The sequence below is a fragment of the Rhipicephalus microplus genome, chromosome 5 (genome assembly GCF_043290135.1).
Source record: "Rhipicephalus microplus isolate Deutch F79 chromosome 5, USDA_Rmic, whole genome shotgun sequence".
In the NCBI taxonomy this organism is placed as follows: Eukaryota; Metazoa; Arthropoda; class Arachnida; order Ixodida; family Ixodidae; genus Rhipicephalus; species Rhipicephalus microplus.
In genome coordinates this window covers 198,556,118-198,568,181 of record NC_134704.1, presented here as the reverse complement: position 1 = coordinate 198,568,181, position 12,064 = coordinate 198,556,118, and the positions used below count along the sequence as shown (strand labels likewise).

Here is a 12,064-nt window from a genome sequence, read left to right as displayed (position 1 = left end):
TACGGCACCGACTGTTATACCCGGTAGAATGACGTCAATGTTGCAGCCTCTAGATGTGTCGCTTAACAAGCCCTTCAAAGCGCATGTCAAGCGCTATTACGCCGAGTGGATGGCCGAAGGCTGCTACGACTTGACGCCGACAAGACGAGTCCAAAGGCCTGATATTGCCCTATTTTGCAAGTGGATTGTCGAAGCATGGAAGGCCATTCCAGGTGAGATGGTGCGAAAAAGTTTCAAGAAATGCTGCATCACAAACAACATGGATGGAACCGAAGATGACCTTGTTCATAATAGTGAGGACTGCGGCTCAAGTGGTAGCTCTAGCGAGAGCAGCAACAGTGAGTGAATTGTGACTGGCCTTGCAGACAGCGTATTCTGCTTGCTAAATAAAGCTTTTTCTGTCTACATATGTGCTATGTTGCTTGAGCAGTAGCTTTTGTACAGCCTTTCCTGTATATCAAATGTGCGGGCAATACGCGAGGATTTTTTTTTTTCTTTCTCGGTGAGCTGAAAGTGGGGGTGCGGATTATATGCAGGGACGGGTTATACGCGCAAGAATACATTATGTTACCGGTGCTTCTTGCTTCGTGTGCACACAACTTTAAAGTGTGAGAATCAACTATTTTGTCTTGTGTCGATGTTCGCACAAGGAGCGCTGACGATCAAACGTTGCACTTTCAGCTACGCAGGCTGTCACCGAAAGCTGCCGGCCGCACTTAGCCGGGACATCTCTGACTGATATGTAACAACACGCAATTTTCAGTTGGTAATTTGGTACGTCTTCGTGAACTGACTCCCAGGCATACGCTTTCAGCTGATTGCATTGGTCTTTCTATAGGTGTTTTTTTTTTTTTAATTATTGGTATTGATATAACTGCATATATCTGTACACTGGCACGACCGCTGTATACTGCCAGCGGAGGCCAGAAAAACGGGTGTCGCTCGGCATCGCCACTCCGTAAATGCATTTCTGGCATTGATTGACCTTCCGCTTACTTCAGCTACAGTTTAGGTAAGTCATAAATGTTGCAAAGCTCAAATGCAGAAACTTCAAGCATCGCAACTCAGCTGCTTTGAGAGCAGCCTTACCCAGTGCCCCGTCCCAGCGAGGCCTATCATGCTGGCCGCATCGCTGTACATGCTGCCAGCGCTTTTTATTTTAAGAAGGCACAATAATAAATTGTAATAGTGACTGTAAAAAAACAGTTTGGACATCCCTGAGCCTAAATCGACCATTTATGCGCATGTGCGGTGCCTGCACAAGGAGCGGTGACGATCAATGTGTCGTGCTTTCAGCAACGTAGGCTGTCACCGAAAGCTTCCTTCTGAGCGCAGAAGCCAGTACCTTTCTGACTCGTATGTACGAACACGCAATTCCGAGTTAGTAATTTGGTACGCCTTAGTGAACTAACACACTGGCATACTTTTTCACTGGATTGCATGAGTATTTTCTTCGGCAGTTTCTTAGTTGCAGGTATCGATATAATTGCAAATATGTAATCTAGTATGCCGGATGTGTACTGCTAACATTGTAGCTTGAGCGAAAAACTCTATATTCACTCGTGTGCGCGTATATCTACCGAACAAGACATTTAAATCATCTGTACATGTTGACCAGTAGCTAGTGCGAGAACCGGCTATCAAAGGGAAAAAAAACTATCAACAGCAACAGCTGACAATCTGTGGCTACTCCTCCAGTCAGTTTGAAATTTTTCAGAGTTAAGATGTGGTTGCTTCGAAAGACACTGCGCTCTTGCTAATATCCGCATGTCATTTGGTGCCCGGAAGCCATTCGTCACTGTGGAATCAAGACGCAGTTGTTATTTGGAAAGGAATATCGTGTCACTCTTGACTGTGCGACTTGTCAACATGAAGATGATCGGCGTGTTCTTCGGATAGTCATTTTACATCAAATGCATGTTCTGGCGTGGTGTAGTGGGTAGCGTACTCGGTTCAAAATCAAAAGGTGGCGAGTTCGAATCCCGCCAGGAAATGTTTTATTTTTTTATTTGCACGGAGTACTTGCCGCTCCAGCGTCCCAGTACCTGCGCTGGGAGGCGCTGGTACCAGCATTATACTGGGCCCATAATCAGGTGTGGCGCTGGTTTTTGTAATAGGGTAGCTGGGTTAGTTGGTTGTGCACTTTTAAACAGAAAAAAAAAAAGTGCCCACTGAAAGGAAACACACAGAACAAGCATGTTTCCATGGTCTTGTCTTTATGCGCTGTTTATCTTAACTATGCCCTTTAAAGTTGACTTTCTAGGTGATCAACGTGGGCATTTGCGCGAGCTCATAATCCATTATCAAAAGAAGTCACTATTTTGGCTCAAAGCTGAAACAGTGAATGGGATAGCAATACATTGATATGAAGTAAGGCTAGGAGATTTAGGAACCATACGAAATGTAGTGAAGATGGTCAATTGTGCGTTAAGGTGCAGTGTTTCTCTCCCGCGCAGCAACATGTTCTTCCTATGTTCGGGCACCTCTGCGAGCCCGCCTTGCTTCAGCGTGACTAACATTATGTCGGAGCTGTTCTGCAAGTATTCGTACAACATGCGTTGGTATCGGAAAGGCCGAACCACATATTGCGTTTTCATCAGCGTTTGCCCGCCATGTCCTTTTTTGACGTGAGTCGATGTTAACTATACCGGTGACAGCAGCACGAAAACTAGGCAAATCCGTGTACTACTCGTCATTCCCGTGGTCGCTGAACGATCGCAGCGCCAGAGTCCTTGCTAGTCAATTTTAGGAAACTCCATGGGCAGGGGCACACCTACAGCGCTCTGACATTAGTTGATAGTGCATGGTGGGCACAGTTTTGGAGTACAGAACTGGAGTGATGCCCGCAGGGACGCCTGCGTAAGTAGGCGTTTGGTGTGTAGCGACACCACGGACCCGAGCTAACGAGGGAGTTTTGACTCTCTCCCACGCCTAGCCGTGCGTGGCTTTGCCGTGTCCGGGGAAAAGGGGATCCTGGTGGTTGAGCCAATGCTGGGTGATTGGACCTTTAAGGCCCCCCGGCAGAGGTTACACACCCCTTTGGCCCCGGCTTCACGTAGACGGCACCCCCGGATTGACCCGCCCGGGGGGAATCGGCAGTTGCCTTTTCCTGTCTCCACCTCACATCTTCGTCTTTCCTCTCACTTTAAATCTTTCCTGTCCTTTACTCACTTCCATTGACTTCCGTGTTTCCTGGCGGCAAGGGTTAACCCTGTGTGGCTATCCTACCTTGGATACACCATATTCGGTTATAGTGGTGGCGTACAGCTGGCGTCTGCGGGGCCTGTACTTACAGACCCTCCAGCGTCCCCTTGTAGGACTCCATGGTGGGTGGCTGGTGCCGCTGCCGAAAGTAAGCATTTACATATGGCTCGTTCCTTCCCCCCCCCTCCCTGATCGCCCTCAGAAAAGAGGGCGCACCGATGAAGTTTTCCAGTTTTTTGGTAACCAGAAAGTATTTTTTCCCCGATTTCATGTTATTCACGCTGACACACCCGGCAAATCAGTGCGAACACTTTCACCTTTTCTAGTATCAAAGTCTTTGACGGAAATCTTTGGCCCGGGATATAAAGCTTCGAGAATGGCAAGTGGTGACCTCCTGTTGGAGCTCCGCGACCAGAAACAATATGAAAAATTGCCTAACCTTGTGAAATTTGGAGATACCAAATTAATAGTAACCCCACACCGAACCATGAACACCACCCGTGGCGTTGTCTCAGATGATGACCTGTTAGGGCTGACGGAGGCTGAACTCCTGGAGGGTTTCAGCAAACAGAATGTCATAAACGTAAAACGAATCAGCATGAGGCTTGATGGCAAAGAAGTCCACACTAAACACCTGATACTTAACTTCAATTCAAGTGTACTGCCCGACTCCGTTGAGGCTGGGTATATCAAGCTTCGAGTTAGGCCATATTTACCAAACCCCCTCCGATGTTTCAAATGCCAACGGTTCGGCCACAGTTCACAGAAATGCCGAGGCCGCCTAACTTGCGCGAAATGCAGTGCTGAAGAGCACACATCAGATGCCTGTGAAAACTCTCTTCACTGTGCGAACTGTAATGGGGAACATGCCGCATACTCGCGGTCATGCCCGTGCTGGAAAAAGGAAAAGGAAATTGTCACAATTAAGGTAAAACAAAATATTTCATTTAAGGAGGCACGAAGGCAGGTGTCCTGCCTACCAGAAACTAGCTTTGCCGAAGTGGCGCGTCAGGGGGCAGCGCCACGACGGCCCCTGGCGCCTGTCTGGCACACGCGTAGTGAGCCAGCGGTGACGCCATTCGCCCCCTCGGCGGTTGCAGCCAGTGCTGCTCCGCCATCCAAGAAAGACCCACCAACCTCTGGGCTGGGGGCCGCGAAGGTCTCGTCTTTTGAGGCGAGGCCCTCAAAACAAATGCAGCGCTCGCAAGAGCGCCTGTCCAGCGCCTCGCAAGAGGCAATGGACACAACACCGAGCTTGAGGGCGCAGCCAGCGCCTAAGGATCGGCGCGACTCCGTCGACCGATCCAAAAAAGAAAAATCTCGTGTCATGGCCCCTGGAAAGGGTCCATGAGCTAACTTTCCATCCTTGAGCACACAGCACAAAACACATCTAAAATGGATACACAGATCTTACAGTGGAATGGGAGAGGACTTCTCCATAACCTCGATGATATTAGAGAACTTCTTAATAAACATACTCCAAAGGTGCTGTGTGTTCAGGAGACACATCTCAAGTCCACACAAACAAACTTTCTAAAGCATTATGCCATCTTCCGCAAAGACCGTGACGACGCTGCCGCTTCGTCGGGCGGTGTCGCTATAATAGTTGATAATGGTGTTGCCTGTAAGCAATTAAACCTCCGAACTTCTCTTGAGGCAGTTGCTGTCCGAGCAGTGCTGTTCGGGAAGCTACTAACAATTACCTCTATTTACATTCCCCCGTGCTATCAACTTTCAAAGACACAATTTCAAAGCTTCATTGATGAACTTCCTCCGCCATATATAGTCGTTGGTGATCTAAATGCACATAATCCCCTATGGGGCGACTCCCATTTAGATGCGCGAGGACGTCTAATAGAACACTTTCTGTTTTCGTCAGGTGCATGTCTACTAAACAAAAAAGAACCAACGTATTATAGCACTGCACATAACACATACTCTTCTATAGACCTGAGTATTGTCTCGAGTGCTATAATTCCATACCTGGAGTGGTTCGTTCTCAAGAACCTTTTTGGGAGTGACCACTTCCCGATTATGTTAAAGTTAACAAAAGAAGATACACGCTCGCCTGACTTTCCTCGCTGGAAGACCAAGTCAGCCAACTGGGAATTATTTCGAGAAATTACATTTTTAGACGGAGATGAAATTGCTGATTTTAATATAGACGATGCTGTAGCATACCTAACAAGTTTTATTATTGACGCTGCAGTGAAATGTATCAAGCAGACCAACGGAATGACCAATAAACGTCGCATCCCATGGTGGAACGACGATTGTCGGAAAGCACGCAATAGACAAAATAAAGCTTGGAGACTACTCCGAAATTACCCGACGGCTGAAAACCTCAACAATTTCAAACAGGTCAAGTCCCAAGCCAGAAGAATGCGTCGTCTTGCAAAAAAAGAAAGTTGGAATACGTACATCTCCGGTATAAATTCTTACACCGATGAAACGAAGGTTTGGAATAGGGTAAAGAAGTTAATGGGTCGGGAGTCACACCCCCTACCCTTGGTAATGAGCCGAGGGGAGAGCCTGGAGGAGCAGGCGGACTGCCTAGGCGAACACTTTGAATGCGTCTTGAGTGCATCGCACTACACAGAAACGTTCTTAAGATTCAAAGAACGCGAAGAGCGGCAGCCCCTTAAATCTAAACGTCCCTCCAGGGAGGCTTACAACTGCCCATTTTCATTAGCCGAACTTAAGGCATCTCTTGCGTACTGCAAAAACTCGGCGCCAGGTGGCGATCGTGTAACGTACGAAATGATCAAGTATCTTCACCCAGAAGCACTAAAAACGCTCCTAACCCTCTTCAATACCATGTGGGAAGCTGGATATATTCCATTGTCATGGAAAGAAGCGATAGTCATCCCGGTACTTAAACAAGGCAAAGACCCATCCTTGGCCGCCAGCTACAGGCCTATAGCGTTAACAAGCTGTTTGTGCAAACTACATGAGAAAATGTCAAACCGGCGCTTAACCCACTTCCTAGAAAGTAACAGTATACTAGACCCCCTTCAGTGTGGTTTCAGAGAGGGGAGGTCGACAACAGACCACCTTGTTCGCATAGAGACATACATCAGAGATGCATTTATTCATAGGCAGTTTGTACTTTCGGTATTCTTAGACCTGGAGAAAGCGTACGATACCATATGGCGATTCGGGATTCTACGCGATCTTACCGCCATGGGCATCCATGGGAACATGCTAAACACAATTAAAAGTTATCTGTCTAACAGAACCTTTCGCGTAAAAGTGGGAAATGCTCTCTCTAGATCATTTACCCAAGAGACTGGTGTTCCGCAAGGGGGCGTGCTTAGTTGCACACTCTTTCTTGTAAAAATGAACTCCCTGCAGTCAGTCATTCCAAGTACGATGTTTTATTCTGTGTATGTTGATGATGTGCAGATGAGTTTCAAATCATGCAATATGTCTATCTGCGAACGACAAGTGCAGCTTGGAATGAATAAATTCTCTAAATGGGCGGATGAGAATTGTTTTAAAATAAACACCCAGAAAAGTACTTGCGTACTCTTCTCCAACAAACGAGGGGTAATGCCACTTCCAAATATTACAATCAAGGGAGACCAACTCTCTGTGAGAAGCGAGCATAAATTCCTAGGAACCACTTTAGATTCTAAGCTCACGTTTATTCCCCATATTAAACATGTAAAAATGAAATGTCTGAAAGCGATGAACCTCCTAAAGCTCCTATCACGTACAACATGGGGTAGTGATCGGAAGTGTCTCTTGAACTTGTACAAGAGCCTTGTTTGGTCGCGCCTTGATTATGCCTCTATAATTTATCATTCTGCAACGCCAAGTGCTCTGAAAATCCTAGACCCCATTCACCATCTGGGTATCCGACTGGCAACCGGTGCTTTCAGGACAAGTCCGATCCAGAGTCTCTATGTAGAGTCGAATCAGTGGTCACTTCACCTACAGCGATCCTATAGCAGTTTCACTTATTTTATAAAGGTACGCGCAAACATAAAGCATCCTTCTTATTCAGCTATAAACGATATGACCGCTGCCACCCTCTACCATAATCGACCCGCAGCGAGAAAGCCGTTCTCTTTGCGTGTGAGAAGCTTAAGTGAGGAAATGGGTGTTCCGCTGCTAGAACTTTGTCCTATGCCCACAACAAAACATTTACCGCCGTGGCAGTGGCAGCTAATACATTGTGACACTTCCTTTGCCGAGATCACTAAACATGCGTCAGAAGCACTTATTAAAATGCATTTCCGACAACTTCAGTCCAACTACTCATGCGTAGAGTTTTATACTGATGCTTCTAAGTCGCATGCAGGGGTGGCTTATGCAGCCGTCGGACCATTCTTCTCGGAATCCGGTGTGCTACACCCGGAAACAAGTATATTTACGGCTGAGGGATATGCACTATTGTCGGCTGTAAAGCATATACGGAATTCAAACATACAAAAATCTATTATATTCACAGACTCGTTAAGCATCGTAAATGCATTAAGATCCCTTTTCAGAATCGGAAATCTGGTTATAATTGAGTTGTATTCCGTCCTCTGTACTGCGTACATGTCCAACCAGCATGTTACTATTTGCTGGGTTCCTGGCCATAGAAGCATCGAGGGCAATGTGTTAGCTGACCAAATGACCACGTCAATTATATTGCGTGCTATTAACCCCACCGCTACTGTCCCTGCAACAGATCTAAAACCCTTCCTACGTAAGAAACTGCGAAACCACTGGCAACGCTTGTGGGACACAGAAATAAATAATAAGCTTCACTTGATTAAGCCGCGGTTGGGTTACTGGCCCTCCGCTACAAGAACACGGCGAACTGATGTCCTATTCTGTCGCCTCAGAACAGGACACACTTATGGTACCCATAGCTTCCTGCTGACTGGCGATGAACCTCCTACTTGTGGTAGATGTGGTGAGAGGCTAACCGTCCTCCACGTCCTCCTGGAGTGTCCGGAAGCTGAAAGTGAGAGAAAAAAATATTTTGCTTTAGCATACCGCTATAATCTTCCTTTACATCCGATTATGTTCCTCGGCGAAGAGCCGCTTTTCGATGCAAAATCAGTTTTAAGCTTTTTAAAGGATGTAGTATTGAATGTTTTTAGCCCAACATTGAATGTTTTTAGCCAAACAGGTTCGTAGCGCATCCTCTGTTCAGAGGATACCGCTGTGATAGCAGCTTTTAATGAGCCCAGGCCTCCATGCTCTTGTTTTAAGGGTTCTGTCGAGGCACTGGTGCTCCATGCCAAGTTTTTATTTCACATACATATCACTTTTAAACCATTTTATGTCTCCATAGCACACATCATTTGTCATTGCCATAATCTTACTATATATATATTTTTACGCACCTACAGCGACTGTTTTTTAGGCCCATTTACAGCCACATCATATCTGTTCTATCTACACTGCACATCGTACAATTCATTATCATCGTTCTGGTGCTCTTTGGCCACATCTGGCCCTTGCGCCAATAAACTCCACTAATCATCAGAACTGGAGTGATGAGCTAGCGAAGCCTCCTTTTGGCGTTGGTGGTACATTATGCTGAGTTTGGGCAGTAATGCCTCCACGAGGACAGTCGAGTGCATTTATGGACAAGTCTTTTTGGTCATATAGGTTACCTTGCTTACGTCCATTTCATGCACTTGTGCCTCAGCAAGTAATTGGTCAAAAGGCATCCGAAACGCGCAGACGGCTTCTGAACTGTGGCGTCATAGTGCACCAACCCCACCAGTTACATCAGCAAATATTTAAACTTGCCCATCTTAGCTACCAAAGAATTTACATGAATGCTTGTCTAGAAGTGATGCCAGAAGGCTTGGCACTTGCAACATCCTCTGGGAAAGCTCTGGATATGCAAGATGGGTAACGTGATGGTACAAAACAGTGGTATTGTAAAAAGTCCTGGCGATGCTGAAATGGGGGTGTGTCGCAGTGTTGAATAGATTGACTTGCCTTGGTGAGCCATTTGCTTGCTGTGGCTGCAAGTAAGTGCCACTTAATAAAAAACATCGTTGGGCTCTTTCCTGCGCTCTTGTTTTTGCCACCCTCAGACTATTTACCTACTTCTTCTTTTTTTGTTGCAACAGTACAGCCATGGAAGCTTCTTTAAGAAGCAGCACTAGCAAAAATGATGTTCTGTGTTCCCGCTGCAGGACTTTCTCTGCCTTCGTCAACGGATGGTTTGCCCTGTCGACTTCCACGTCTTCTGGCCGACCGCTGGGATCCCCTTCTGGCAACTCTGGACTCGCACACACTGCAGAAGTTAGCCGAGCGCCTATTGTCTCAGCCACACAGCACTCGTCATAGAGAAGGGGATCAGAGCTTGCGCCACTACCTGTCTGTGGCTTGGCTTGGCCACCTGCTGACTGGAAGGCATGAACACATATCCAGTGGGTTTTCGATCATGTCATTTTCATGCCATTTACATCATTCTAACACGTTACTGGATCTAACGTGCATGCAATATTCATGAGTTCAGTGTATTATGGTGACAGGGCTCCTGTATGTAATGTTTTCTCGGTTTTTAGCCTTTTTAGTGTTTTAGCCTTACATGTGCTGCATTGCCTGTATGTCTAAAGCTCTCAAGTTTTTCGATCATTTCTTTCGCTTGGCATGTGCTGCCACACTTCGGGAATACTAGGAACCTTTTTCATGCATCGATGTCTTTTTGTTGTATTTCACATTTGCTTCTCAAAAGGTACAATGGCTTCCGCTTGCACATCTGAATGCATGCGGTATGGGTAGTTTTGGTTTCATCTTGCAAGTGGTTAACGCTCTTCGGGCCTGTGATGCTGATGGGACTGTCTAGTTTCTAATCCCTCAAAAGGCGACGGCTTGCGACTCTGGTCTAGGTCTCTTCAGGGCACGATTACATCAGTTTCTGTGCAACGTTAAATTACACAGACGCCGCCGTGGTCGTGTGTCCTGTTTTGAGGGCTCATGATAACTAACTTGGTCTCATTGGTAGTAGGTCTAAGGAATAACAGTTTTTTCACTCATTTTGTTTCCGGATGTGCATACAACCAGATAGTTTTCTGCCGTGCACTCACTCATGCAATTCACCCGTGCTCCTATGGCTTATGAAACCAAGAATATGCCAGTGATCTCATTCCTGCGCCATAGTGCGCCAAATCAGATTTACTGCACCATCTTGATAATACTAATGGGAATTTCACCAAACTGTGCCAATGTCGGATTTGGGAGCTTCTTGCACCGGCAATAGCCACGCTGGCGTGTCAAGTGCATCCTATCTCAGGACCGCTGAAGTTTCAATCGCATACTTATTTCATTATGCTGAATAAACACCGGCCGCGCGTGCTTCCTAAAATCCACAATGTTTGGTGCCGATGCTACTTCTGTAGTGCAAGTCCGCTTATCGGCGAAATGTGCTCTCCGCAGGCACTCATGACGTCTAGTCCTATCGGTAGTGTGAAACTGTGGCGGCGATTCATCGGCGAACGTCGTGCGTTCCAGAAATGCTGTTAATAGCTCATTTGAAGAATTGGGTGATATATGATAAAGCAATTTTCACCAATAACCATACGTGTGTTGCCAAAATGTTTGTCACGTCTATTTCTGGACATCGCCATTTAATTTTCCGTGCTTCGCGTCCGCAGATGAATACCTGAATGGTGGCAATACGTCGACACTTTCTCTCCAATATAGTTTATCCATGAATAATCATACAAAAGAGCTTTTTGTGATTCCTTTCACCAGCACATCCGCATTTATAATCGCTGTGGCGGTAAATGCCTCCAAAAGACCCCGCCCTGTCGAACTCAAGGTTACTAGAATCCGAATTAAAAATTCTCACGTGCTTTTTTTTTAAGTATCTTCTCATTAGTAAAAGCATGCCTCCTGGTCAGAGCAGCTGCAGTTCGGTTTTAATATGTGCAGCTATAGTGAGGCCATCGCTGGCAGCTCTGGTGCGGGAAGGCCTGTGAAGCGGCTGTGCCTCGTTACACGTCCACCTCTCGCTGTCCAGGGTTAATAGCTGACAATTACAGAAACAATTGGATATCATGGCATTGAATCCATTGCTTTGTTTTGAAGGGAGGGGAGAGGAGAAGCTGGGGCGTCGCTCAAAGTAGCCGGCGCGCGCTCTCTCGAAGCATAATGAGACTGCTCGTAAACTTTCTGTGCTTCTAACCTCTGCTTCTCATTTACATAACAGCACGAAAACCACTTCGGCACCTGGAGTAACCATTGTCCCTTTAGCCAATGTTCTTTTGAGTTAGGCGATATCAGATCCAAAGGATACAATTTATTAGTTTTACTTACACTTTTAGCAATGAATACGGCACCAACTTATTGTATTGTTATACCAAATAATACAGCTTGACGTCATCCGTGAGAAGCGGTAGCGGCAGGGTTGCCATTTCCTAAGTCCACGCACTTGCCGCACTCTCAAAAGCTTGCTGCATGCACATTGTTTGATATCTATGACTTGGGTGACTAGAAACCTCTGGAACACCTCGTGAATACCGATGCACGGACAGATGAAGTCAGACTTGTCTAAAGCGCCCAGCCGACCGCTCCAGCTGGCGTTTTGGTCAGAAATATGTGGAGACGCCATAATGTTACCGAACAAGGTCATACTGCGTGTTAGGCCCTCGTGCTATATAGCATCAACGGAAGCTTGCAGTTAATGTGAGATAGAAGCCTTGGCCAACAACGTCGACAGGCGCACGCTACACTGCTTTAGACAGGTGTGACTCTATCTGTACAGCATGCACAACACGCACGAATGATACGTGTCACGAGGCTATTTAATGGGCAAGCTCTCTTGTAGGTTCGTGGAAACAGAAAACAGATGACATAAAAGCAAAAAACTGATGACATAACCATCATCGGCAAATGA

General features: G+C 46.4%; 1 protein-coding gene across 6 annotated transcripts in view; it reads left to right on the top strand.

The window, feature by feature from the left end:
- The window catches only part of LOC119173573 (ribosomal biogenesis protein LAS1L), a 282,454-nt gene that overhangs the window by 117,782 nt on the left and 152,608 nt on the right, over window positions 1–12,064 (top strand). For 4 of the 6 annotated variants that reach the window (XM_075896360.1, XM_075896361.1, XM_075896359.1 and 1 more), the window contains exon 8: window positions 9,357–9,593. The exons of the other annotated variants lie outside the window; for them this stretch is intronic. In XM_075896360.1, coding sequence (XP_075752475.1) covers window positions 9,357–9,593 — 237 coding nt within the window. The remainder of the gene's footprint in view (window positions 1–9,356; window positions 9,594–12,064) is intronic. 6 annotated transcript variants of the gene reach the window in all.